This window comes from Microtus oregoni, unplaced genomic scaffold, assembly GCF_018167655.1.
Source record: "Microtus oregoni isolate MIOR12 unplaced genomic scaffold, Mior012 000003F_ref0000135, whole genome shotgun sequence".
In the NCBI taxonomy this organism is placed as follows: Eukaryota; Metazoa; Chordata; class Mammalia; order Rodentia; family Cricetidae; genus Microtus; species Microtus oregoni.
In genome coordinates this window covers 68,991,750-69,019,145 of record NW_024543062.1, presented here as the reverse complement: position 1 = coordinate 69,019,145, position 27,396 = coordinate 68,991,750, and the positions used below count along the sequence as shown (strand labels likewise).

At 43.6% G+C, this 27,396-nt stretch overlaps 1 protein-coding gene across 7 annotated transcripts; it reads left to right on the top strand.

Moving 5' to 3' along the window:
- The first annotated feature begins 247 nt into the window (after positions 1 to 247).
- Positions 248 to 23,608, top strand: Lhx9 (LIM homeobox 9). 7 transcript variants are annotated; one of them, XM_041646353.1, is made up of 8 exons: positions 248 to 344; positions 1,217 to 1,324; positions 1,565 to 1,635; positions 6,969 to 7,087; positions 8,881 to 9,083; positions 10,139 to 10,494; positions 15,978 to 16,180; positions 20,095 to 23,608. In XM_041646353.1, the coding sequence occupies exons 3-8, from the start codon at positions 1,608 to 1,610 to the stop codon at positions 20,149 to 20,151; spliced, it is 966 nt and encodes a 321-aa protein (XP_041502287.1). In that variant the 5' UTR covers positions 248 to 344; positions 1,217 to 1,324; positions 1,565 to 1,607; the 3' UTR covers positions 20,152 to 23,608. The 7 variants fall into 7 exon arrangements, with proteins under 7 accessions (XP_041502287.1, XP_041502294.1, XP_041502282.1 ...); XM_041646360.1 differs by lacking the exon at positions 248 to 344 and adding an exon at positions 652 to 703; XM_041646348.1 differs by lacking the exon at positions 248 to 344 and adding an exon at positions 726 to 1,019.
- Positions 23,609 to 27,396: the final 3,788 nt, after the last annotated feature.

Sequence of the window (27,396 nt, the reverse complement as noted above, 5' to 3'; positions counted from 1 at the left end):
GGTGGCTTCGAGGCACACAAATGCCTTCAACCCATCCAGCCCCTTGGCTCATGCCAAGTCAAGGAGCGGCTAAGACTGCGGGGTCTTTGGGGAGCAGACTGGCGTGGGGGAGGGCGGCGCCGGCGCTGACCGGCGTTCTGGAGCTGCCAATCTCTCTGCTCACACCTCCTTCCCCACTGGCGCGGGAGCCCAAGCTAATCCCCCGCCTCCCCATCTCCGACTGCGAGGGGCGCCCTGGGTGGGGAGTGGGGTAAATAACTGGCCAGAGGTCTGGCTTCCGATTCTTCTCTACCAGCGGCTCGAGGGAACCCGGGGCTACGCAGTCCTAGAGGGATCTAGACCAGGTAACAGGGTCCCCGCCGGTCCCCCATAGCCGATAGCCGTTTTGAGTGCCCAGGTTCGAGTGCAGAATTTTTTTCTAGAAGGTTTTTCTCAGCTGTTGCTCTTTAGTAAGGACCCAAGAGGGGCAGGTGTCTTGGGGCCCCTCGCAGACGGGTCACAGAGGCCGCTTTCCAGTGCAGAACGCTCTCCAACTTGCTGGGTTTCCGATGCGGGGCTTAGAAGCATCGATGGTGAGCGAGGGATGGGGAGAAGAAGGCGGGGGCGGTGTGTGAGCAATCAATAGCTTAGCCCAGTTTCCCCAGGAGCTACCACCCATTCACCTTCTATGCAGCAGGCACCAGCTGGCGGCAGCATCTTTTAGGTACCAGCTTCAGCAAGTCAAAGGCAGGCTGGGGGTCCGGGAGGCTAGGGTACGCTGCGGGGCTCCAGGACCCCTCCCGCGGCTGCGCCCAAGTCTCGGGATGCTCGTGGCTTTATGAGGTTCCCTTGTCGCCAAGTCTTCCATTAACACCTCCTCGGATTATTGAGAGGCTGGCAGGGCCGAGCGCGGTCTCGGAACGGTTGTTGGGGTACTGGCCGGAGGCTGAGCCCTCGGCCATCCCGGACCCTCGCCTTTTCCGACTTGAGAAAGCATAAACAGAAAATAAAAGACAGGTGGAGAAGGCTGAAGGTCAGAGGTGAGAGATTCAAGTCAATACTGGGGAGAGAGGAGAGGAGAAAAGGGACAGAGGTAAGGAGGGAGGGAGGAGAGAGATAGGAGGGAAGCAGGGAGGGAGAGAGGAGAGAGAGAGAGAGAGAGAGAGAGAGAGAGAGAGAGAGAGAGAGAGAGAGCTTATTTATGTTCATTCACTGGGCTTGTTTATTTGATTAACAGAGTGCGTCTGCGGGGACTGTCCCGCACTCCTGACCGCCACCTCTGGCCACCACTTCTCCCAAGAACCAAATTCTTGAGAGGAACAACTGACACCACTGGGACATCAAGGTAACACCCCTTTAGGTTCCGCATAGTGGGGAGTGCTTTTCTATCCTGGGGGGGGGGGCGGCGAGGAGGGCGCTCCCAGCCCTGGAGCTCTGGAAAGGAAGCTCAGCTTGGGCATTAATGCGTGGGTCCCCGAATTTCAGCAGACAAGAGGTTAAGACCGGCCCCACTAAGGGAAGGAGGTTCTTGGGGAGCCCAGGCAGTAATGTCTAGCTGACACACCGGATTTTCTTCTTCTGACAGTACAATCGCAGTTGTCTGCGAGATCGACCCTCTGGCGTTAAAGATGCTGAACGGCACCACTTTAGAGGCAGGTGAGTTCTTGCCAGGTTCCTCGGTATTTCTTTGCCACTGTTTTCTTTGGCCCACGTATGTTCTAGGTGTGTGTGTGTGTGTGCGTGTGTGTGTGTGTGTGTGTGTGTGTGTGTGTGTGTGTGTGAGAGAGAGAGAGAGAGAGAGAGAGAGAGAGAACCACTGTGAGCCCATGAGAATGCCTTCATTGAGTGGAAGGATCGTAATTGTCTTAAAATTGAGCTTTGCTTTGGAGACTGGAAAACATTTTGGCTCAAGACTTCCCGGAACCTGCCCCCTCGACCCGCCCGTGCCAGCTTTGGGTCTTTTCTTGAATACCATTGACTTTCCTTTTAGTCTAAGGTCAGGGCTCTGGGCAGGGGTCAGGGTGTCTTAGGGCCTGAAGAAACACAGGCATGAGGGAGTTGCAACCCTAGGCAGAGCGGCTGGAAGCAAGTACCTTGAAAGGCTGGAATGGAAACTGGTTTTATTGACATCTTGTCGTTCATCCCTAATCCATTGCGCTGTGTAGAATTTATTGTTTACTGGGGAGACTCTGAGGGCCACCGGCAGAGCAAGCTTCAAGTAAAGAGACTTCACGTTTCAGAAGCGCGGATCTTCTAGCCGAGGAGGCAGCCCTGTTGGGGGTGGAGGTGGGGACCTAGATTCAAGAACATAGGCTTGAAGATAGCGAACAGTTGACACGGGCCTTTGTGGCCGCAGGTGTTCCTGCACTAAAAGTGTGCAGACTTGCCCAGCCCTGACCCCACCCCGCGAAGACGTCTGTCCCTGAGAGCAGCAGGCAACAGTGCGGGTGCAGCAGCTGGGCTGCGGCCGACCGAGAGCAGCATCTCCCAGGCCGCCTGGTTCCTGCAGCCCCAACTCTGAAGTCTGACTTGCATTTGTCTGGAAAAAGCTTTACTCATAGGATTGAATCCGAGGGACTCTCTGAAACAGAAGCAAACTGGACCTGCCAGCGTCATTTGGGGGAAGGTTTGCTCATAGAAAGATCTGTCTCGGCTGTTCAGAGAAAGCTTTGGGGACTTGCTGCCCATTTGCTCCTCTATTACCCGGAGCAGCTTGGTCATCCAAGTCCACATGGCGCTACCATTGAAAACAGGGCTCCCTAGCTCCTTACCACCTTTGACTCCTCTTGGCTGCTGAGATACTCGACATATTCTAAAACTTAGACAAGGTCTTCAAAGTTTTGCCTTTCCGAACAACAGTATTCTTAGGATCCGAAGAAATAGTCTAACTTTAATGACCAAACTTGCGAGCATTAGATTATGGTCACCAAAATCCAGGTCTAAAGAGACCTTGAGTCTCTTACAGCTAAATGATGGGCTGGGTTATTTTCTGTTCTGGAGCCTAAAGCTATGCAGCTGTTTGGGCAACCTATGACATCTCTGCTCTTCCCCTCCTGGCCTCTGAGGAGTTAGACTAAGCCAAAAACCTTTTCCCAGTGAAACTGCCAGGGTCCAGACAATGGCCTGTCAGTCTCCTCTGTCCTCCTGGAAATGCTGTATGTAATCGGGTACACCCTAAGTCTAAAATCTTCTGTCTCAATAGAATCCAGAGTCCCACTCTGCCAAAAGTTGTAACAATAGCCCCATGAAAACGCAGGGAGCAGAAAAGAGCACATTAGATTGCCTATGCTGGCAGTTTGGGGGAGGGGGTGGGCAGTGCCCAAGTCAAGGCTCTGCCCCACTGCCTCTAACTTTGGATTTAGAAAGACCCCAGGTCCTACTGGGAGGGTGAGCAGACAGTCCCCCCACCATGCACCTGTCCCATTAATGGAAGTGAAGCCTCTGGCATTGAACTTGCCAGTGCTCTAACTTTTACAAAGCATGTGCCAGCCTTTCAGCCTGGAAAAAAGAGAAACACTTCTTGGGTAAAAGTTTTTTTTTGTTTTTTGTTTTTTTTTTTTTAAATCTGGCAAAGCTGCCAGCATGCTTTCCCTATTTAAAGCACGTATAGTCCTTTGAGTGAAGAGGAGAGGGGAGATGGGCCCTTCAGCAGTTCTTAGGGCTCCTGGACAAACGGTTAGCACATTCTTGTGACACATCTAATTCTTGTTCTCTCTTAACCCTCTGCTTCTTTAGGGCTTCTTTTTGAAGAACTGTGAGAGGGGGGTGGGCTGGACCTATGGGAAGCTATTTCCCCCAAACTAACTGGGACCTCCCAAACTCCAGGACCCCTGTCCCATTCCCACCTTTCCAATGACTTCCTGCATTCTCAGAGAAAGAAAAATCTTGGCAGTTCACTTCTTTGTGGAAGTGGTCAATCCCTGAGGGCCCTGGAACTTAGAACCTTAGTTTTATAAGCAAGACCAGTCCTAGCTTGTCTTCAGCTAGGAAGCTGATTGCTGGGGACCCTCTGCTGGGCTTGTCCTTATAGATGATTTAAAGATCTGTGCAGAGGAAGTGGATTGGTTGGATGGATGGATGGATGGATGGGTGGATGCAGGCTTCCATGATGTCATTGCCTAGCTTCCCTAGTGACTCTTCCCAAAGCTACGACTTTTGTTTTTAAAAGAGGTGTTTTTAAGCTTTTTCTTCATGAAGTCCGGTTTTTTATTTTTGTTTTGTTTTGCTTTTTTTTTTTTTTAAATGATCTTGCTTAACAGTTCAGGACCAAGACCCAAAAGCCAAAACCGATTCCAAACACTCCTATTTGAAAGTCAGGGAGGATATAGGGGAGAAACTAGGCAAAGTGGATGACAATCTTGTATTTACTTTGTGCTTCTAGCATCCTTGGGTTTAATTGGGTAGTTCTTTGGGTCCTGTCAGGCCCGTCCTGTCCCCCCCCCCCCCCCCTTGAGCCCTGAGTCAGTTTAACTGCTGGCTTGTGTGTAGGCAATCTGCCTCTTTGTGAGAGGACCTGCTGTCTCTGAAAGGGCCCCTGCCCCCAGTCCCTCCTTGGGGCCCTTCGCGTGTGCACGTGGGTTTGAGGAGCTCATTGATTTCCATCCAAAGGGGCTAATTACATTACTTACAGTAAATAGCCGTCCTGCTGTCAGGTAGGGCTGCCAAAATGGGGGGGGGAGTGTTTCTCCCGCTTAGTTCACTTGGTTGGCTTCATTTTTTGTGTGAAATTGTGTTTTATGAGCTGTATTCTGGTACCCAGAGGACCTTAAAAGCGTCCAGTCTGCAAAGAACATTATTTTGACCCTGAGAGAAAAAAAAAAAAAAAGGTTGGGAAACAGTGGAGGCTTGAGTTTCATGGAAGAGGCGACCCCAGGAGCCTCAGAAGGCAAAGCTTTGGGACAGGAAGTTAAGCAGCTACACCAGGGTGGTGGTTTCCTTCTCCCCCTCTTCTTCTCTTCCTTCCTCTTTCTCTTCCTTCCCTCCATCCTAAGCCGCCCCCTCATTAGCACTCATCCTTTATTCTTTCCTTTCTTCCCTTCCTCCGATACCCATTTTCCCCAGTTTCTTCTTGGCTTTCCCTCCAGATTGGGCCGAGGCTCCACGTGGACTGCCAGGGTGAAAGGAGGCGGGCCTGCTGCGGGGCCGCTGCGCTTGGGTATCTTGACTGAAGCCCCAATGACCTCCGGCAAGGCAGCGGTGTGGTCGGGAAACAGAGGCTGATGACCATGAAGGAAGGGATGAGAGCGGCCAGGCTTTCCTTCTCTTTCTGATTAAGTTTCCGACTCTGGTCCTCGCTCCACAATCCTAGGGCTTTTCTGGCCGTTTCAGTGAGTCCACAATATCAGAGTATTGTGAGCACTTTTTAATGGTACCAGAGGGAGGGGAAGGGCCGTGCTAGCAAGAACAGAGGGCGATGGAACAATACCATCTCTTGTGAGGAGCGGTCTGCCGTCCTGCCTGTTAGTTCTCACCTCCCTCCCCGCCTCCACCCTGAGCCCCTTTCACACTCACCGAAGTGTGCCGAACGCCAGCGGCCAAAGCCTCATCCTACCCCGGTCGGGCGCCCAGTTCACCCGAGCCCTACACAAGTTGACAAATTCCAAAAGGGACACTAGAATCTCCACTAGTTTACCTTCGCGCTAGAATTAGGTAAAAGAGTCATTTTTCCATGGTCAAGATTTTGTTGACTATCTAGGTCTACAAAACCATCCCCTGGCCTCTATACTCAAAATATCAAAAATTTCAGAGTATATATATATATATTTCTCTCCAAAAGTAATACTCGGAAAGTAGGTTCTCCACGCCCCTTTTCACTTTGGAGGACGCCTTGGAGCCTGGTGGTGCCTCCTGCCCTCGGGGACGTGAGGCGAGTAGACTGCCGTCCGAAGAGTGTTGAGAAGGGGATGGGGAGGAAAGAAGTAAACATTAAAAAACCCCGTTTCCCTGAAGTGCTTCTAAGACTGCGGCTTATGTTCCTGGTGACAGCCTTGTGAACTGGGTTTTGTTTGTTTGTTTGTTTTTAAAAAGTCTATCGACGAGAAGGAAACAAGGTTTGCAGCTCATCTTTTATGTATCTGGGCTGGGGACTGATGAACTGGGAGCGAATGAGGTTGGCTCTCCCTCCAGCTCCGTCTAGGACTCGGACGCTAAGGGTTCCTTTAAAACACGACTATTGAGAACTCTTGGAAGGATATGTGCTTGTGTGTGTGTGTGTGTGTGTGTGTGTGTGTGTGTGTGTGCAGGCGCGCGCGTGTGGGATGGGGGTAAAGGCCCCCTCCTTCTGCCTCCCCCCAGCCCCCCACCCCTTTGTAATGTTTGTCCCTGCTTGCCCATCACCAGGGGGTTGAGAGGAGTATGACAGGTCTTTGTTGTCTGAATAAAAATCCGTGGCAGCTCCAGGGAGAGGACTCCTCCTACTAAATTATCAAAAATGGGCTGGCTTTAGTCTCTTAACAAATTGGACACAGCTCCGGCAGGAGCAGTCCCCAACCCAACCCTACAGGCACTGGGAACTTGCAGGCAGCCGGGGACCGCTGAATATAGCGCTTCGTTTTCTTTCTTTGTGTTCAAAACTATTTTTCTTTCTTCCTCAGATTTTGTTTTTCTCCCCCCCCCCACCCCCATGGCAGTTGTTTCCCATTAGTAACTCGATCTCTCGCGCAGTTAAGATTCTCCTGCTATCCCGTCCTTCCGCGTTTGTTTTCTGTACATCTCCTTCTGGGAAACGCCGGACCTTTTTCCCCCTTCCCCTTCGCTTTTTTTTTTTCTGCCCGGGTTTTTTCCCTCTCAAATAGATCTATTTCTACTCTGTCGTTTTCTTCTTTTCTCTCTTGCCCCTGTCCCCGCCCGTCTCCACGCTCTTTCACCGCGCAGCTCTGTGCGGTCCCCTTTGCTTCCTTCACGCGGATGAACTGAGAGCCCCAAGCTTGTGTTTATGGAAATAGTGGGGTGCCGCGCCGAAAACAATTCGTGTCCTTTCCGCCCCCCAGCCATGCTCTTCCATGGGATCTCCGGAGGCCACATCCAAGGCATCATGGAGGAGATGGAGCGCAGATCGAAGACCGAGGCCCGTCTGGCCAAAGGCACTCAGCTCAACGGTCGCGACGCGGTAAGGACCAACCCCAGCGCGGCGCTGGAGAAACTGCGTGTCTCCGGCCTGCCCAGGTTGGAGATGGTGGGTCTCGGGGACTTCTGCCTGGGAACGTTCTCTGTTCGCTAGGTTTTCTCGAGAGGTCTGCTTGCTAGGCAAGGAATCTAGGTATCTGGGATGCTGCGGTCCTGAGATCACCAGTTTTTATAGCGGCTGAGCGCGAGCGTGCAAGGCAGCAGGCTTTGGAAGGAGCGGGCGTGCTCCCTGCCAGCCCCAAACTCCAGTTTCTAGTGACTCGGCAGCTAGGCCGGATCCGTAGTCCAGAGGGCAAGCCTTGGAGTAGGTACTGAGGGACTGTTCGCCCGCACGGCGTACCGGACTGGCTGCAGCCATGGGACCCTAGTCTCTGGGATGGAAGACCAGACCTTCCCAGCAGACCCCGACGCGCTGGTCGGTTTCCAATTCTTCGAACGCGAAGAATTCAGCCCCTCCAATCCAGAGATTGTTAGGGCCTGCATGCCGCTTCAACTACCCTGGTCACAAAATTGCGTTTCTCTTTCTTCTGGAGAGGTTATCTTATGTAGCGGGAAATCAAATAAAAAAGAGAAGGAGCGGCCCCGTCTAAAAGCAGAAACACGAACGAACTCTACAAACCTAAGAGAAACAGTCACCTACGACTGCCTGTTACTATTCTTAAGAGCAGTCACGTCTTCGTGAAATTAATAGTAATCTAAGCATTTCCCCTGTTCACTTATGGACTGGAGGGAGAAAACTACAGAAGTCCGCGGAAACGATTCCGGGCGAACAGGGCTGTGTAGAGCTTTCATATCACAGCGGGGACTGTAGCTCAAACTGACCAAGAAGGTTCTAGCCGGTCGGCGAGGTTTTGAATCTTGTTAAATAGTCCACTATCGTCGTTTGCACCATTAATACAGTGAGAACCCACTATCCGAGAAAAAGGCGAGACTTAACCTTTCCATGTCGCCAAAATAATGTAAGGGAAGCCCGAATTATTTCTGCTAGTCTGAAGAAACGACCCAGCGAGTAACTTTTTTTCATCTTTAGCGGCTATTTTATTTAAAAATAAAAAACAGCAACCAAATTCGACTGGGATCCTCAGAGTGAATTTTACCATCTTTGCTAGTCTCAGTTGGGACCTAAGTAAGACGCTTAATTTGGGAATCAAATTTTCAAGAGAAAGACTTGTATTATTTATGCTGGCTAGAGAAAAGAGCGAATATACAGAAAAGACTGGATGGGGGTCCTTCCTTCGGGACAGGCACTTCACTTCCTTACCGAAACAGGGGGACGGCCTTGAACTTACAGAATAGCAACATCTGCTAAGCATGTCCGAATCACAATGCCGGCCAAATTACTTCACCCATTAAAATTCAGAAAAATAGAACTATAGTATTGCTTGTGTGAAAAAAAAAATCCACGTACTTCAGAATTCTTTCTACTTCTCGATAACAGCTTTGTTTTATTTTGTGTATTGTTTAAGATTGAAAGTCACAAACTTTTAGCCTTAGCTATTCTAATTCTGGAACGCTTATCAAAACATTCTCTAGGCTTTAAAAGTCTGGGTGCTTTCAGGGTTACAGGTCCGGAATGCTGGTCCAGGTAATCCCCTAAGAAGGGGAACTGGTCGTTGAAAGGGGAGACATTGGGAAAGTTTCCCCACTTTTGCTTTTGTGTGCTGTGGCCCCTGGTAAGACGCGCTCCTGCGCTGGGGACTGTTCTGCTAAAGGCGTCCCGGGTTGTGCGGCTGCGCCCCAGCCCTCCATCAGCTTTGCCCTGTGCTTGCTTCACAGGGCATGCCCCCTCTCAGTCCGGAGAAGCCTGCTCTGTGCGCCGGCTGCGGGGGCAAGATCTCCGACAGGTACTATCTTCTGGCCGTAGACAAGCAGTGGCATCTGAGGTGCCTGAAGTGCTGTGAATGTAAGCTGGCCCTGGAGTCCGAGCTCACCTGCTTTGCCAAGGACGGTAGCATTTACTGCAAGGAGGATTACTACAGGTACTCCCACCCCGCCCCCCATTCACACACTCCTCTGACCCAATAAACCTGGTGGAGCCACCTGCGGGAATCCAGAGTCGCCTTTCTTTTCTTTTCTTTTCTTTCTTTCTTTCTTTCTTTCTTTTCCCTTCTTTTGTTTTTTGTTTTGTTTTGCCCGTCCAAGGTAAAGTTATTTCTGAGATGGGGGAAATTCATTACGTATGCCTTAAAGCTGTGTGCACCCTCGGCGGGGCAGCGAGGATGGGTGAGAAGGATCCCAGGAAGTAGAGAGCTTATCAGGATCCCAGCTCTTCTTAGCTACACAGCTCAGCTGAGAAAACTGGGAAAAGAGAAAATGGACAGGTCTTTGGCGAACAAGACTTTTGTTCTGTTTTGTTTTGTGGGTTCCTCCCTCCTTAATGTGAATTGGTCAACTTGCCGGCTATTGGCAGGGGCAGAAGCAACTAAGTGGATGACAAGGATCCTGTAAATGACTATGAAAAGGTCACACAGGCTACTGCTCCCCAGGCCAGCCAGAACCAGATGGAAGAAAACAGAAAACAACAAAACAAAACAAACAAACAACAACAACAAACCCCAGAAGCTTGGGAAAGATTTGAGCCTGTGGAGATGATCTTGTTGCCCTCTAAATAGAAGTAGAAGGGGGTGCTATCTTTCCCCTGCAGAATTGCCATTTTCTGGGGTAGCCAGGCAAGATTTAGGTATGATACTATTTTGTCATTGGTAAGGCCAGGCTTTTCATTTGGCGTTGCAACTTAGTATTCTTTCAATAGTGCTGTGAGTTGGCCAGTTCAGAGTTTTGTTTGCTTGCTTTTTAAATTACATTGAAGCTAAGTTCCCCAGTTCTTCTGACTTTTGCGTAAGGATGCTTTTGTTTGGGTTCACCAGAACCAGAATAGGTCACTGTGCAAATAAAACTGATATCCAAAGTGGCCCTCAGCCAGCATTCCCAAGTCAGTCTTTGGCCCCTGCAGACTAAGCCCTGGCGCTGCAAATGGGAGGTAGGTGGTACTGCTTGCAACAGCTGGAACTCTGACTCTCCTGTTTGCTTCCAGAAGGTTCTCTGTGCAGAGATGTGCCCGCTGCCACCTTGGCATCTCCGCCTCTGAAATGGTCATGCGCGCCCGAGACTCTGTCTATCATCTGAGCTGCTTCACCTGCTCCACTTGCAACAAGACCTTGACCACGGGAGACCATTTCGGCATGAAGGACAGCCTGGTGTACTGCCGTGCACACTTCGAGACCCTCTTGCAAGGGGAGTATCCACCTCAACTGAGCTACACCGAGTTGGCAGCCAAGAGCGGAGGCTTGGCTTTGCCTTACTTCAATGGCACTGGCACAGTGCAGAAGGGGAGGCCCCGGAAGCGGAAGAGCCCAGCTCTGGGAGTGGACATCGTGAATTACAACTCAGGTGGGCCCCTAACTTTACCCACCCTGACAGCTCAGATCTTAGAGTGCTGGAGGAGAATTTGGCAGAACCGGTTCCCTTTTGGGACCCTGTGGCCAAGACAGTGCTTTGCCTAACATGACCTGGCTCTCACCACAAACCCCTCTCAGTCTGAGGAAGAGAAAGGAGAGAAGTAAAGAGGATGGAAGGGTAGAGAGGATGGGTTATTGAGCTTGTGGAGAAAAAAAATTTATAACCATGGGGCTGAAGTGACTTCCCCCAAACAGGCAAAGCCAAATCCTTGTTGCCCATTAGTTAATGAGCCCATTAGTTTCTGGCTCTCGGTTGGAGCAAAACAGCCCCAGGGCAATTCCTTTGTTGGAGCCAAATTATAGATCCTGGAGGAGGTTTTCCTAAATAGTTAATGGGGGGGAAAGAAAGACTTCAGAGCCCAGTTCCACTCTGTCTGGAGGGGGCAGAGGCTGTGGTCACCAGCCCAAAGTTAATCAGCAACATAGTTGGCAAGGGTATTGAAAAACTGAATCTCTGATCCTGGCAAAGAGAACCATAGGGTGGGACGGACTCTGCACAGCTGAGACAGTTGTTTCTCTGGAGGGTCAGGGTATTCACCCAGCCTACTCACTCCCTGCCTAATAGCTCATCAGGTCCTCTTGACCTCTGACAACCCGAGGAATCTCCCGGTCCAGTCCACTGGGTTGCTCAGTCCTATGTCAGGCTGCTTGTTTGCCCGCTCCCAGCCTTCTCTCAATTCATAACAAAGCGCAGGCAACAGCTCCCAAAGACTTCCTAGCTTTGGAGAAAGCGCCCATCCATCTGCTTCACACCCGTGCACCAGTTTCTTCCTGTTGATAGCCTGTCTCCACTTCCCATCCTGGAGGTCAGGCTCTTGGCGGACCCTGAAGACCTGAGCTCTTGGAGTAAGCACAGAGGGGAATTGGGTCCCAGAAAACCTAGGCTGATTTTGGGAAAGCCCTGATTTCCCATGTCCTGGCCCAAACTGATTTAGTAACTCAACACATAGGGGACTTGGGCTACTGGAAGAGACCCACTGGCTTAATTGTGCATATCCAACCCTATGCTGGTTTGTTTCCTGGGATTCTTTTCCAAATTTAGGGGAATCCGTTCTGGGATGGAGCAGAGAGATGGCATCTCAGAGAGAGAGAAGGGACACACAGCCCAAAGAGGCCTCGGCTGTCTCTACTGAATTCACATCTGGGCAGCGGCTGGACCAAGGGAAAAGAGCCAACATAGAGGCTAAGGGCGGCTCTGTGTTCTGCAGCAAGCACAACCCAGGGGTTGGCCAAGGGCATTTGCGGCTTTGCCTGGCTGCACCCTGTCCATCCCCCCCCCCCCCCCCCCCCCCCCGCCCCCGGCCCCTGCTAAACTGGGGCAGGGCTTTGCCTAGGGTCCAATTGCCCACTGCAAACTCTATCATCTATAATCCATGGTCCTCAAGGCAAAAGAGGCAGGACACTAATTGTTCTTTGTTAATAGAGGATGACAGTGGAATTTCCAACCTCTCACCGAGACCTGACTGTCCTACTGAGAGAGGAGAGGAGGAGAGAGGAGGGGAACAGTGGAGGCCTGGAATGGGAAGGGGAGGAAGGGTCACTGGGTTTCATACAACTAGTGGGAGAGAGAATGATGCTGGCACCCCATGAAATCCAGGGAAATGGGGATTTCTAGTTAAACTGGGAGCAAGCTCGGCTCTTGGCTCTTGGCTTGCTTTAGTTAATCTAATTAGCTGAATTTGGTTTTGCCTTGGATCTTTATGTTATATGGTTCCAAGAAGCTTTCAGAGTAATAGAATTTTGCTTCTCTTAGTTTTTACTTTTTAAAAAGACAAATAGAGAAAGCAAAAAGCTGTTTAGATTCTTTGTTGGTTCCGTAGGGTTGCTCAGTCTCTGAGTACACTGTCCTCTTCCTGGACAGCAGAAAAATGGCCCAGGCTGCCCAGTCCACTGCAGCTTCTTAACACCCTTTCCTGGATGTCCCCAGAGACACAATCAAATAGAACACCTTTCTTTAAGATTAGGAAGATTGCCTGAAGGAATTGGTTTTAAGTAATCTAAGCAAAAATCACCCCCATTTACAAAAAAAATTATGATTCTAATGTCAGCTAGTCATACAGTCCAATAGGGTAGGGGTGGGGTGAGGAGGGTGGATCAGCAAGTTTAAAACACATTAAAATTTAGAATGTACAAGTCACCTACATTTTAAGCTCATTGGTTTTGTAGCATTATTTAGGTTTTCTCTTACCATTTCTCCTGAAATGTAAAGCTTCATAAAGAGCAGCATTAATGGGATCCAAATAAATTCATACAATGAATTTTAAAAAGGTATACACAAAACATATTCCTGATCCAAAGACTGTCAGAGGTCAGTTAGGGCTTGCCATAGTTTAAGCACTTTTCAGTGGAATGTTCCTAGTTTAGTTTTTACTTCTTTGTACACATTCACCAAACTATTCAGGCTGATTTTTTTTTTTTGGAAGAAAAATTACCTATTTATATTTAAGATAAAAAAATCATTTTGCTGAAATGTTGGATTGAAATAAGGACCTTCAGAGGTAAGAGGATTCAGTCTAGGGTAGACAGGTCCTATTTGGATAGTTGACCATTCACTAAGAAACTGGATTTCTGCTACTTCTCCCCCCCACCCCCAGGTTCTTTCATCTAAATGTGCAGGATTTTTCCTTGTTAAATTAGCCTGGCACTGACCCCTAGTGGTCTCCCAGGAATTAGTTAATTCTCAGAAGGTTTCGAACCCTTAGAACAGAAACTCATTTTAGATAGGTGACCCTCTCGCAAGCAAGCAACTGGATGTAAAACATTTAGCTTTTCTTGTTAGCTTCAGTAACGACAGAGGCATAGGCTCAGGTGGGGATTTGAAGCAACTTAAAGAGAGTTATTTGTTCTTATAATTCAGGGGGAAAGATCCTAAAGCTTAGAAATGCTGGGAACACAATCATCTGCAAATTTACATAAAGCTTTTGTCATTAAACACAAGTAATTTAGGATAAGCTGATATATTGTGGCAGAAATTGATTTCTCTATCAAGCTGCAGAATGTAGGTGCAAACATAGCCACGTGAAAATCATATATTATAAGAAAGACCTGGTGTCTCTGTTCTTACACACCGAATTGCTGTGTGGTGGCAAACTCAGTAATTCTTTCTAGTGTACTAAACCACTGTGCTGAGTTTGCAATGAGCAAAACCAAGTACAGAGGACATACTTAGAAAAGCAATTTCCTCGAATCTTATTTTAACTATTTTTTCTCTCTTAGATTCATTTCAAATGATGAATAGCTAGATAGCTAAGTTGGTTATTTCTAGGAAATGTTATCCTGGGAGAGGTGGAAATAAGTGTGTTATTTAAACATCAAGTTGAGGCTCATGTCACAATTGATGTGTTGTTCAGGAAAAGTTGCAACTCACATTGGCTAGGCATGCTCTCTCATTTGAAGAAGCCTCCAACGACTGGAATGTGCCTCTTTGAGCAAGTTGCTGAGGGTCTCTTTGTAATCTGGCTGTGAAATATGGCTCAGTTTACTGGAGATATCATCGTTTTATAGTCACAGGATGCTCTTTCATCGATTTGAGGATCTCACCGTGCAATTCTGCAGACTATTTGAAGGGGACATATCCCCGCTGGGATGAAATAGGGCAAAATGTAAAAGATATTCTCTTTGTTACCTGTGGGTATATGTTTCCATTCTGGCAGGCCTCAGAAGCTTAAGACCAAAGTTTGGCAGTATCTGTCTGACTTGGGCACCAGCTCAAGTTGATTGGACTTTGTATTAGCATGCACTTAGGATGTTCCTGGTCAACGAAGGGCTGGGAGGGTGTACTTGTGAGCTCATGGTCATGTTGTTTGACTTAGGAATGCAAGGGAGAATGTGATACAGTCCTTTCCCCGAGAGAACTCACGGACACCTGCTCCTTTGTATGACTGCTCTCTTGGGCAACTTCCCACCTTTGTGTCTTGGGATACACAAAAGTTGATAATTCTTCATTTTATATATTTGGGATAATTTCTCATTCAATGAGTTTTATTTTCAGTAGATTTCCTGTTTGATGACCACAAAGCTGCATACATGCTGATTTCTAAGCACATCTATGCTTATACACATGCAAATAGGGAATTCTGAAATTCTAACCAGAGCCTGGCAGGCAGATACCATTTTATAAAGCAGGAGAGGGGTAACATTAAAAGATGACTCACCCCTTTAAAGATTTAAGCTTTTCCTTCGGTATGACATGATCAGATTGATTTGAAATAATGCATAGAAGCTCAGGATGGTCAGATGTGAAAGCACACCAGATGAATATACTAAATAAGGGCCCAAGAGCTAAAGACAGCTGTGCCCTTGAATCGCATAGGTGAGTACGCCAGTAAATATTTAGTGAAATGTTCTCATTTTGTAGTCATGTCTCGTGCAGAACAAGGAAGTGGCTTTAAATATGATGAACTTTCACATCCTGAGAATGAGGAATTTTTCACTGGTTTTAAAGCCCAATTTATTTTGCCCTTGGTGCCAAGGAGGGTTTTGCAAGGGCAGAGAAGATGCTGCCCTCTTACTGCCAGGCTGGTCAGTGGCACGGGTCATACCTGACTCACACACATCCACAACACAGGAGACCAAGCTGGGTAGAAACCTTCATTGTGCTTCTATGGTGAGCTGTGGGGAGTGCTGCAGGCAGGAGCAAGGGAGGAGGCTGGGATTCTTTTCTTTCAGAAATATTTATTAGGCTAACTCCAAGGAAAAGGTGTTTTCTTCCTGGCACAGCTCAAGCTAACCAGTTGTAGCTAAAACTCCTCAAATGCACTGCTCTTATATTCTCCAAGACATTCAAAAGCATCATTTTCTCATGTCTCCTTGTTTTTCCTATCATCTTCTTTTTCCCTCTCGAGAAAGCGCCACAAACATAAGAAATTCTTTAGATTATCCCTTAGTTTCCTGTGTGCGTACACATACTGTGCTGTTAGATAACTTGAAACTTGAGACCTGAAATACATGTTCGCCACATTTGTCACGTAAAGAACAGTGCCTTGATACAGGACAGGACAAACCAGAAAAAGGCAAAATGGCACAAAACCCCATGTGAATGTGGACACCAGGGTGCAGATCCACATAAACTTCTTCTTCCTCCTCCTCCCTCTCGTCTTCCTCCTCCTCTTCTTCTTCTCCCTCCTCTTCCTCTTCTTCTTCTTCTTTGAGGTCCCTCTCACTCCCTACATTTTCTGTAGCATCAATCAGAGAGAAAAGACTTGATCTTCTGTTTTCTATTATGCAGACCAGCTGTATCCAAATGGCCTAGTTTAGCTGACTATAGCCAGTGTCTTCTTGTCTAGATATCACTCACCATTGAGAGAGATAACAGTCTTCTGCTTTATGATGACGGTAGTGTCATATGCTCTCCATCTTTTCAGCTGATGTAGAGGTTCCCACTGACCAGTTGTTTGTCCACTGTTACCGCAACAGGTTGTAATGAGAACGAGGAAGACCGCTTGGACCGGGACCAGCAGCCTTATCCACCTTCCCAGAAGACCAAACGCATGCGAACGTCCTTCAAGCACCACCAGCTCCGGACCATGAAATCCTACTTTGCCATCAACCACAACCCGGATGCCAAGGACCTCAAGCAGCTTGCTCAAAAAACGGGCCTGACCAAAAGAGTCTTGCAGGTAAGCCATGTCCATCATTGGCTTTGTATATATGTCCTCCCTTCCCCTTGACAGAGACTAGCTCTCTTCCCTAATCACCTGGAGATGGATATTTCCTCTTCTGCTTCCTAGTAGTCTCCTCCTGTAGTTATCTTCCCACAGGGGCTTCCTGGAGAGTACTCAAGGAGTCCGTGAGGACTCACATTCTCCCTCCAGATGGAGAGGTGGGCTCCAAAGTTTCATTGCTGTGTAGACAGCATTACCTTTATTTAAACAAGTGTTGCCTATAGAGATGTCCACTCACACTGGGTTTAGTGTACTAGTGTTTAAGGATCTGCTGTCCCACGTCTGCGGACTCTTGGCAGCTCATTCCTGTCAGGACCTTCCAAATTCAGGTGGCCCGTCCCCCAGCTCCTGAACTGCCCAAGGTCAGGTTCGTATCTCAGCAAGAAGTTGGAGCAAGAATTTTTCTGTTTAACCAAGACATTATTAAAAATCCAGAGTTCTTCTGGGTGTTGAATTGCTTCTCCAGGCTTATAGTAAGAATTATAAAATGATATAAGGTTGCCGCGAGTGACCTGTGATCCCCCCGCTCAGTGGCAAGCAGCAGACTTTTTCTGTTCTCTGGCTGTTTGGGGGTCTGTGGCTGGGAAGAATATTTCTGTCCATAGAGCATTTGTCAGGCATCGGACTAGCAAACAGCTTAACCTCTGGTGGTGCTTCCCTCACACGAGAAGTTCTTAGTTTGAGACACTTTGGTGACCCTGCTTTTCCCTATTGAGGAATGGTGTATTTCCCCCTAGTCTCCATGCCTTTGTTTCTGTGGTTTCCCTGCTCCAGTACTAGTTATCCTAAGTGGCACATTTAATGCAGCAATATGTACAGTAAAGAGAAAATAACTCTATTACCCAGAGTAGTCTATTTTGAAAGAAGTAGAAAAAGTCCACTTTCTCTCCAAGAAAAATGATATTTAAAAGGAGAAATAGAGGAAAGGAAAAAGAGAAAAAAAGGAAGAGAGAGAGAAAAAAAAACTTAAAAAAAATCGATAAAGAAATCAATTGGGATTGGTTTGCAGGTTTGGTTCCAAAACGCACGAGCCAAATTCAGAAGGAACCTTTTGCGGCAGGAGAATGGGGGTGTTGATAAAGCTGACGGCACGTCGCTTCCGGCCCCGCCCTCAGCAGACAGCGGCGCTCTCACTCCACCCGGCACTGCGACCACTTTAACAGACCTGACCAATCCCACTGTCACTGTAGTGACATCTGTGACCTCTAACATGGACAGCCACGAATCCGGAAGCCCCTCACAAACTACCTTAACGAACCTTTTCTAACATTGGTCTTTTAAAAAAAGGATTCTTCCTCTTTTTATTTTTATTCTAATATTATTATTTTATTATTTACGAGATTTTTTTTTCCCTTCTCCTAACCCACAAGATGTTTGGGGAATAAATAGCAGCTTGGTGTGTAGCATCTACACCACTTGGCTATGAGTTTACAGTATTGTCGCTTTTAAGTGAACGTATTTTGTCTACAAGGTGTATTTGATCTTTTTTCTTTAATCAGGTTTTTTTCAGTTGGTAAGGGGAGATTTTGAATCATTCTAGTAAGTGCCTCTTAAAATTGTATGTTACTTATTTCCAGAATCTCGAAGGGAAAAAATGGATGGTATTATGTTGGGCAAATCATATTCCTGTTTTTGTGATCGAGTTATTAATGAACCAGACACTTAATAAGTTATTTTCTAAAGTCTTACAATTTAAAAATTTCATTTTAAGAAGTTAAAAACAAATGTACTATTTCTGTTTTTTTTTTAACCTGAACTATTAATTCAAGTGAGGGATATGATTAAACAAAACATTAACATCAATTTTAAACAGCAACAGTTAACTGGGTGAAAAGTCTAACTCAGGAATGTAACTTCCTGTTGTTAGGGCTTTTTACTGTTTTTCAAAATTGAAAAAAAAACACAGCAATCTTAAACTCCTTGTGTTTCCATGGGAGTTACACTTAAAATGTGAAATTCTGTACTTTTGACCCCCTACTTAAAAAAAGTGAAAAGATAACTTTTTTTAGCCAGTCTCTGAAACTGTCTTTTTCCTTAACTTTTTCCCCTAAAGAAATGGAAATAAGCAAAATACAAATTTTTAAGAAGTAAAAATTGGCATAATTTAATTAATAATTAATTGGCTTCAGCTGTACCATGATATTGTATCTGGCATTCTATATAATGTCTTTTTTTTTTAAGCCAACTTAGTAAATGAATACCAACACTGAGAATTATTGGGTTCTTCCTTATTTTGTTTTGGCACGGGTTGATTTATGTGTAAAAATCTTTTTAATATTACAGATGTGAAGTTATGAGTCTTAAAGTAGATAAACTCAGAAGCCTTGTGGATGCTGATCTGAATATATTTCCTAGTTTACAGCAGCATTTTTTTTTCTTTTAATTTAACGTGAAATCGTAATGGTCTGGGCAGTGGTGAATGTTCATCTACCTGCTTCTGTTGTAGTTAAAAAAACAAAAAACAAACCAACTAGATTGTGGATTTCCTAAAATAATCAAGAAGAAGTCAAGATCTACGTCTTGCTTTAGTGGATTGTTCAGAATGACTTTGCACATACTGTCCACTCTTTTGCACCCTTTAATCTCCTCTGGTGGTCGAAGTGGCTATTTAATAGATTTTAAAGGTGCCCTTCTGGCTGTATAAATGTGTGGTTACATATTGACAGTTCACTGCCCACATTAAAGTGCATTATTGTAACTTTTGCTCAGGGTCTTTAGAAAATTAGCACAGAAAGTAGCTTATTTTTTAAAAAAAAAGATGATGGAAGAGAAGTTAACACTGTAACAGAAGAAAGTGTGATCGCCATTATATATTTAGCAAGTGTGGTCATCTTCTATGGAGCTTAAATCTTGACTTTTCATATTTCTCTTACATTTTGGGCATTTACCACTAACCAGACCAAACAACCTTCTTAAGGCTGAGATCTTATTAACACACTTTTACAGGTAAAATATCGATACTTAGAAATTTTGTTCTTTGACAGAACAATATATGGTACTACAGACCTACTTTATTAAGTAGACTAATTATAACTCAGTTCTCCTATGTGCCTTATGATATAACTTGGAAATAAGTTTGTGAAAAATCAGGATATATGTGTTGTTTGTTAAATTAACTGTTTTAAGCCCTTTTGACACCTCACTAGTTTTGTACTGTTTTACCTCTCATTTCTGAAACTCTTTTTATGGTGTATCCTGTTAGAGGGGACAAACATGTCATAGAAAGCAGTTGTGCACTCTTTCAAATATAGTTGATAAATTCAATAATCTTATATATTGAGCTTCGTGTTTATAGTACAGTAAGTGGTCTAGCAAAATTGTCCATGTTCCTTTGTTTATTGATAAATGCATTGTATAGAAACTATTTCCCCTAAATATTTATGGACCAAACAATTGTGATATATCCTATTAAATTTGTGTGAATAAACCATTTTGAATCTAAGGAGTTTTATTTCCCATCAGTTTTACTTGTGCTAGTATATTTTCAGTATCTATGTGTAAAAGCTAAGAAATAACAGCACAACTAAAAAAATTCCAACAGACAAATAGGTTCCTAGGTTCCCAAAGTTCTGATTCATATCAAATACACACACCATTGTATATAAAATGTGATTCAATCTTGAATTACCCTGAAATATTCTTGTTTATAATAAAAGTAATGCCCCACTGATTTGACTCAGTTCAGTTTTCAGAATAAAAATAAATTAGCAGATCCATAGTTGCATGAAAAGAAATCTTAAAGATGATTAAGATTTAGTATCAGGTCTATTGAGCTCTAGTGGATATTTGTAAATCTAAATAGAAATTGCAGACCCCTAAAAGCCAAGTTGCTCTGTAGTTAATAAATTGTCACTATGATTTTTTTTCAGGGAGAACAAATCTTGGGGCATTACAGCCAAACATCCCGACGTTTGAAAATTCCCTAAAGTATTAAAAGAAGGGGAAAAGTTTGATCGGAAATCCACTGCAGTGAAGACAAAGACCCTATTAGGTTATGATAATTATACACTTAAAAGTTTATTAACCAAAAGAGAGAGAGAGAGAGAAAGAGAGAGAGAGAGAGAGAGAGTGACTTAAGTGTCATTTATTGAATGTTAACCAAACTTTTGTTCTTTATGATGTCTGACACAAATGAAGGCTTAACCTCATGTGGTTTAATAAAAGAGCGAGATAAACCACGCAGAAAACCAGAGCAACCTGGCAGTAATACACCCTCCCCTCATTTGGAGAAAATTATTATTGAAACAACTCCACACATTTGTCAAGCACAGTAACTGTAAAATAAAGTTCCCAAACATCCATTTCATCTGCTTGCTAATGTGTATCAGTCCTATCTCTTAAAGTCATTTTCCAATTGTAAATTCAGAGGACAACTTTTACTCTCATTAACAAGAGTATAGGGTTCAAACCCAGCGGTTTTAGCACCATTGTCTATCCTTCCTTCCTATACAGAAGGCCCTGCATGCACTTTGCATCTGTCACCTCTAGTGTACGTCTCTGTAATGATGACTTTGCTGTTTCCTGTATGATAAATAGCTTTCATGAATAAACATTTTATTTGATGCAAATATAGTTAACTTTATGTTAAGCACACATTGTTGAAATTAATTTTGAACACTGTCTTAAAGAGTCAGGGCATGAAGTACATTTGCAGCCTGTTATGCCCAGGGGAAAAATTTACAGACTAGAGAATGAGGTGAAATTATTTTCTTTGATTTTAACTTTTATGACTTATTTTCATTTATTTGTATTCAGTTGACACACGGATGAAAATAAAATAGCAAGCCCAAATTACAACAAAACAAACATCAGAATAAATTATTATGTAAAATTCCAGCCACCTTTTTCAGATTCCAGGATAACATTTATAGATTCTCTGTGAGTTTACATGTTCACTATGCAATGAACAAATTTATTGAAGTATTTAAATATGTTCCAAACGCTGACATTTTTGTTCTCTGTGTAGTTCAGGTTACAGAAGGTATCAGAAACAAAGGATCAATTGGAAAGAAGAACAAATATTTAGGAATGAGGTTTCTTTTCATCGTTAAAGGGAATACTTGAAGAAAGAATTGTGTGAAGCTCCTTTTACTTAGCTCTATATCCAAAGCACATGTTAAACAAATTAGCATATAGAATACTTTCCAGAAAAAAAAATTCCTTATAAAATTTTTATTATGTACAAATAAGCCCTATGTAAAGGATGTAAGTTTTATGAATGATAGACATAAAATATCTCACTTATATTTATTCTCAGAACGTTGAATGTTTTCTCAAACACTTTCCTTTCCTGAATGCTAACCACGGAAAAGAAAAGGATTAAAGGACAGGTACCAAGTTAACTAACAATGCACCCAGAATGCACCATGCTTTGAGTCATCAGGGAACATGTTAGTTTTGTCAGTCACTTGGATGTTTATGGCTCATCGAAATCTTATCCATAGCACGAGCAACCTGAATGGATTTTCCAACACATTTTCAGCCAGCGTGTTGAAACTTTGGTCCTGTAGGCTTTGCCTTCTTTTCCTGTTCTGTCACCTAGGGCAGTTTCATTTTGAAATATTTTTGGAAGCTTGCCTGGTTTTTCAGACTTTTAACTATCTGTCTGGTATGTGAAATGCGGGAAGAGACCAAAGAGAGAAAGAACATAGCTGAATTAGACATCTGAAAAAAATAATACAAATTTGAAACAGGCATGTTTTTTAAAAGAAGAGAAAAAGAACACTAATTACGTGAGTGGGAAGTGGAAAAATCACGTGATGCAGGCTTGGAAGGTCTAACACACTTTCCTATGATGTACGACAGTCTTCAGTCTGGGCAACTGCACACTTATTGTTTGGCATAGATTAGAAGACTGAGGATATTTTAGATGGGTGCAGGGCACCAAATTATAGCTTCTACCTCCCCAAATGCCTAGATGAATATAACTTCTGGCAAATTGATCCTAGGAACACAAACTCTTACCGACCATATCTGTGAACTTTGGTGAAATACCATTGTAATATTGACTTACATAGTAGGTAGGCTTTTGATACTTCAAATAGAGTAACACTTCATAACACAGAAACCAAAGCATACAACTCTTAGAGCCTTGGTGGTTTTCAGCGCCTAAAATGCCAATAGCTTTACTTAGCAGAATCCCAGTGGAATTCACTGTACAGTTTTCAGAGTGACAGCTCTTTTATTAGGCACATAGAAGATAGCATCATTTTCTATCGCAGTATGCCTGCAGAGCACGCTGTGGTGTGAAGCATCGGAAATGGGAAGTGCTGGGACAAAACCATGGCATTCTATCATCCTAGGCTTTTAAGGAAAATCAAGAGATAACGCTGTTGCGATGAAAATAGAAAGTTTTGAATAGAGTTTTGTTATTTCATTTTTAACTGTGTTACTAGCACAGTTAGCTTCACTTGTAAGAAGATGATAAACTGTGAAGGAGACTCAACACCTTTTAGAATTTATGGTCACTAGCCAATAAGAATATTGGGGCTTAGTCTAGACTAAGTAAATAATGTTGACTTTTTTTTTGAAAGCTGTGCATATAGAGAAGGTCTCTATGGTCCGATGGATGAATCTATTTTCTATTTCTAGTAATGAGAACTCAGTTCTGAAGACTGAAATGAAAAACAGTAACAAAACAAAAAACCTCTGATGTACAATTCTTTGCTAGACAGATAATGTAACAAAATTGGAACTTAAGTCTCTTTAGCTTTTGCTATTGATTTGTGTCCTTTTTGGTCTCACCTATTTTGTCTTATGGTATTTTCAAATTATTATGATAATAAGTTCCCTTACTTTCAAAAATAAAATCCCCAAGTTAAAATATTCTTTATAATGCCTTCTGGGAACATTCCCATTTTATTTTCCTGGATTTCGTAGCAAAAAACAAAAAAAACCCCAAAAAACTGTGCATGATGCTCAAAGAGTCTGTGAACAGGAAGTAAGCACTGTGTATGATCTCAAGGAGTCTGTGACCAGGAAGTAAGTAGCCGGGATTCACTTCCTTGTTAACTGTGTTGCAAAATCAGTGTTTCATTCAGACACCATCCTCCGCTTGCTACATTTCTCTGTGAACAGTAATAAAAAACAAGCAACCAACCCCAAACATTGGCTAGTTTCTCTTCTCTTGGATTCTTGATTTTTGCTTCTTTGTGTTACATTTTATCTCGTGCTGAAATGACAAGAAACAAGCAAGGATACAGATCCAGGCATCAGGGGGGAAAGTTCTGGTGTCTGTTTCTGTGTCCCTTCAGGTCACTTGTTAGAAGCATCAGGAATGTTTCTTTCCTTTGGATTCTTTCTGTTTACACCGTGCATGATCTCATAAATGACTCTGAAGTGTACCTGGATACCTTTTATGGTTATTTGAAAATAAAATTTGCTACAAATAAGGCGCTCTGGTCTCTGTTGCTTCATATAATGCCTGAATGCATTGTTTTTTTTTTTTAATACTTTCACATAGAAACAAAAAGTTGATATTTGAGAATGTTTAAATTGTTATTTATGGCAAACATAAAATGAAGAAATTCCAAGATAAGATTGCCTTTACTTCATAAATTTCATTTTCCTCTTTTCCTTTTCCAAAGTAGCAAAAATCTAAGATGAGCAGTTAGCTTTGCCTTTGACCTTCAAGTCTTCTGAATGCATATGATTTTTGAAGAGCACAGAGGGATTTCAGGATTTAAAAAAAAAAACTGCTTGAATTCTGAGAGCAAGAATACTTTCTTAAAGGAAAAATGGTGGGAAATTATTTTCAATGTAATATTCATAGTATTTTACCCAAGTGAACTAGAGCCTATAGACAAATTTTAAAGAGCTACAAAGGTGTTGTAAAGTAAACAGATGATGGCATTTATCTATCCCAAAAATTGGGACAGCTTACTTTATAAAATATGATCACAAACTTGCCTTGTTTTTTGTATGCGCATTTATACACTTCAATGACAAGGGTATGTTTATGTTTTCAATGGTATGGATTAATTATTTACTAGATTTTTCTTTTAAATTCAACAATTTTATCCTGTTGAATTTTGTGTGCATGTTTTGAATATTTTATTCCTATCACCTAGTTAAGCCAGCCATTAATTAAGTGCAAAACAAATGTAAATAATGGCAATTATTTGATTCAGCTACAGTGACAAGCGTACTTTTTATTAAGTAGCCTGTGCTCGTGTTCTTACACATTTGGTGACAGTAATTTCTGGGTTTTGTGAAAGTTACTTCCTTTCTTCAGCTGACCATAACTTTTCTTTTTATTAAAATTGCTCTCTTGAACTATTGTTGCATTCAACTAAGTTTGACCAATATATGCATTTCAGTATAAGTAACAAAAGGATTTTTTTGTTGAAGAAATAGTTTACTTGATTTTACCTATTAAGGAGGACAGCAGAGAAAAAAGTACAATGCTAATAGTGTATTTTGATTTAAAATTAGCTTTATTATTATATTAAAGTATTCACACATCAATGAGTTCATTATTATGTATGAAAGACATTTTTTTTCTTTTTCTTTGTTTTTTTGAGACAGGCTTTCTCTGTGTAGCTTTGGTACCTGTGCTGGAACTCACTCTGTAAGCCAGGTTGGTCTTGAACTCACAGAGATCTGCCTGCCTCTGTCCCCCACCCCCCAAATGCTGTGATTAAAGGCACGTGTTACTATTGTCCGGCAAAATGCAAATTTATTGATCTGCGCATGTATATGGACCCTAGAAATACTCACTATGGCATGCTAAATGTGCATAACCAAAGGACAGTTCACACACATGCAACTTTAATAGTATAAATACTTATCACACAGTGGATCATGAGGTGCTTGGCAATTTTCTTTCTTTAGCATTTTCCAGCCAACTCCTACTAAATACTTTACTTTTATTTATGTATTTAATTTATTTGTTTTTAACTCAGATATGCATAGAATCATTCCACATGCTAGGAGGAGCCTTACTAGACTGGCTCAAATTTCTTCCTTCCTTTCTTCCCTCCCTCCCTCCCTCCCTTCCTCCCTCCCTCCCTCCCTTTCTTCTTTTCTTTCTGAAGCAGGTCTCATATATTCTAGTCTGGCCTCAAAATTGAAACGTAGCTAAGGATTACCCTAATCATGCGATCCTCCTGCCTTTGTTCCCAGGATGTTGGAGTTACAGGCTTGCATCCCAGTTGCAGGCTTGTGGTGGTTTGAAAGGGAGTGGCACTATTAGGAGATGTGGTTTTGCTGGAGGAGGTGTGACCTTGTTGGAGGAAGTGTGTCACTGTGTGGATGGAGGTGGGCTTCGAGGTCTCCTTTGCTCAAGCTATGCCCAGTGCGGGAGCCAGTTCCCTTCCTGTTGCCTGTGGATCAAGATGAAGAAATCTCAGCTCCTTCTCAAGCACTATGTCTGCCTGTGTGCCACCACGTCCTGCCATGATGGTAATAGACTGAACCTCTGCAACTGTAAGTTAGCCAAATGAAGTGTTTTCCTTTCTAAGAGTTACCATGGTCATGGTGCCTCTTCACAGCAATAAAAACTCTCAGACACAGGCATTATGTATGTAGTGCTGGAGACTAAACCCAGGGCTTGCCAATGCTGTGCAAGCACACACTGGTGCAGCTGAAGCTCTGCCCATTAGCTCATTTCTTAAAAGAGAAATTACAAAGGGAGTTGCGTATTGTTTCTAGTTAAACACCATTGCAGTCTGTTTTGCTTTGTGTTGGGCATGGAACCTAGGGCCTCACATATGCTAGGCAAGTGCTCTCCTACTGAACCATAGGTCCAGCCTTTAATAAGCACTTATTTGGAGGAACATGGATGTCAGGAGTTTCTGTTCAGTTTCTGCAGGTATAGTCTTCTTTCACTATTGGTGAGGCAAGTCATTGCAGCAGCATGGCAGATGCCATTTGCTCTGAAGTGTTGCTGAAGTGTTGTTTGTGCTAAGGGTTATAACTACTGCCTAAGAGAGATGGTTATTACTTCGTAGATTTTTCTATAACCTTTATCCAGCACATCACTTACCACTGTTTTCTCCTAAATTCTTTGATCTGAATTTGAACTTCTCTTCTTTTTTTTTTTTGGAATTTGTATTGAGTTCTACACATTTTCTCTGCTCCCCTCCCTGCTTCTCTCCTCCCCTTCAACCTGCTCCCATGATCTCAGTTTACCCAGTTTACTCAGGAGATCTTGTCTTTTTCTACTTCCCATGTAGATTAGATCCATGTATGTCTCTCTTAGGGTCCTCATTGTCGAGGTTCTCTGGGATTGTGATTTGTAGGCTGGTTTTCTTTGTTTTATATTTAAAAATCACTTATGAGTGTGTACATATTATAATTGTCTTTCTAGATCTGGGTTACCTCACTCAATATGTTTTTTTCTAGCTCCATCTATTTACCTGCAAATTTCAAGATGTCGTTATTTTTTTCTGCCGTGTAGTACTCCATCGAGTAAATGTACCACATTTTCCTTATCCATTATTCAGTCAAGGGACATTTAGGTTGTTTCCAGGTTCTGGCTATGACAAAAAAATGCTGCTATGAACATAGTTGAGTACATGTCCTTCTGGCACAATTGAACATCCTTTGGATATATACCCAAAAGTGATATTACTGGGTCTTGAGGAAGGTTGTTTCTTAATTTTCTGTGAAATTGCCATACTGATATCCAAAGAAACTGTACCAGCTTGCACTCCCACCAGCAATGGAGGAGTGGTCCCTTTACCCCATAACCTCTCCAGGATAAGTTGACATCAGTATTTTTGATCTTGACCATTCTTACAGGTGTAAGATGGAATCTCAGAGTTGTTTTGATTTGCATTTCTCTGATGACTAAGGATGTTGAGCATTTCCTTAAGTGTCTTTCAGCCATTTTATATTCCTCTGTTGAGAGTTTTCTGTTTAGGTCTATACTCCATTTTTAAAATTCAATTATTTGTTATTTTGATGACCAGTTTCTTGAGTTCTTTGTATATTTTGGAGATTGGACCTCCGTCTGATGTGGGGTTGGTGAAGATCTTTTCCCATTATGTAGGCTGTTGTTTTGTCTTGTTGACCATGTCCTTTGCTTTACAGAAGCTTTTCAATTTCAGGAGGTCCCATTTATTAATTGTTTCTCTCGGCGTCTGTTTATGAAGTGGTTGTCTGTGCCAATGCATTCAAGTGTACTTCCCACTTTCTCTTCTATAAGGTTCAGTGTGGTTGGCTTTATG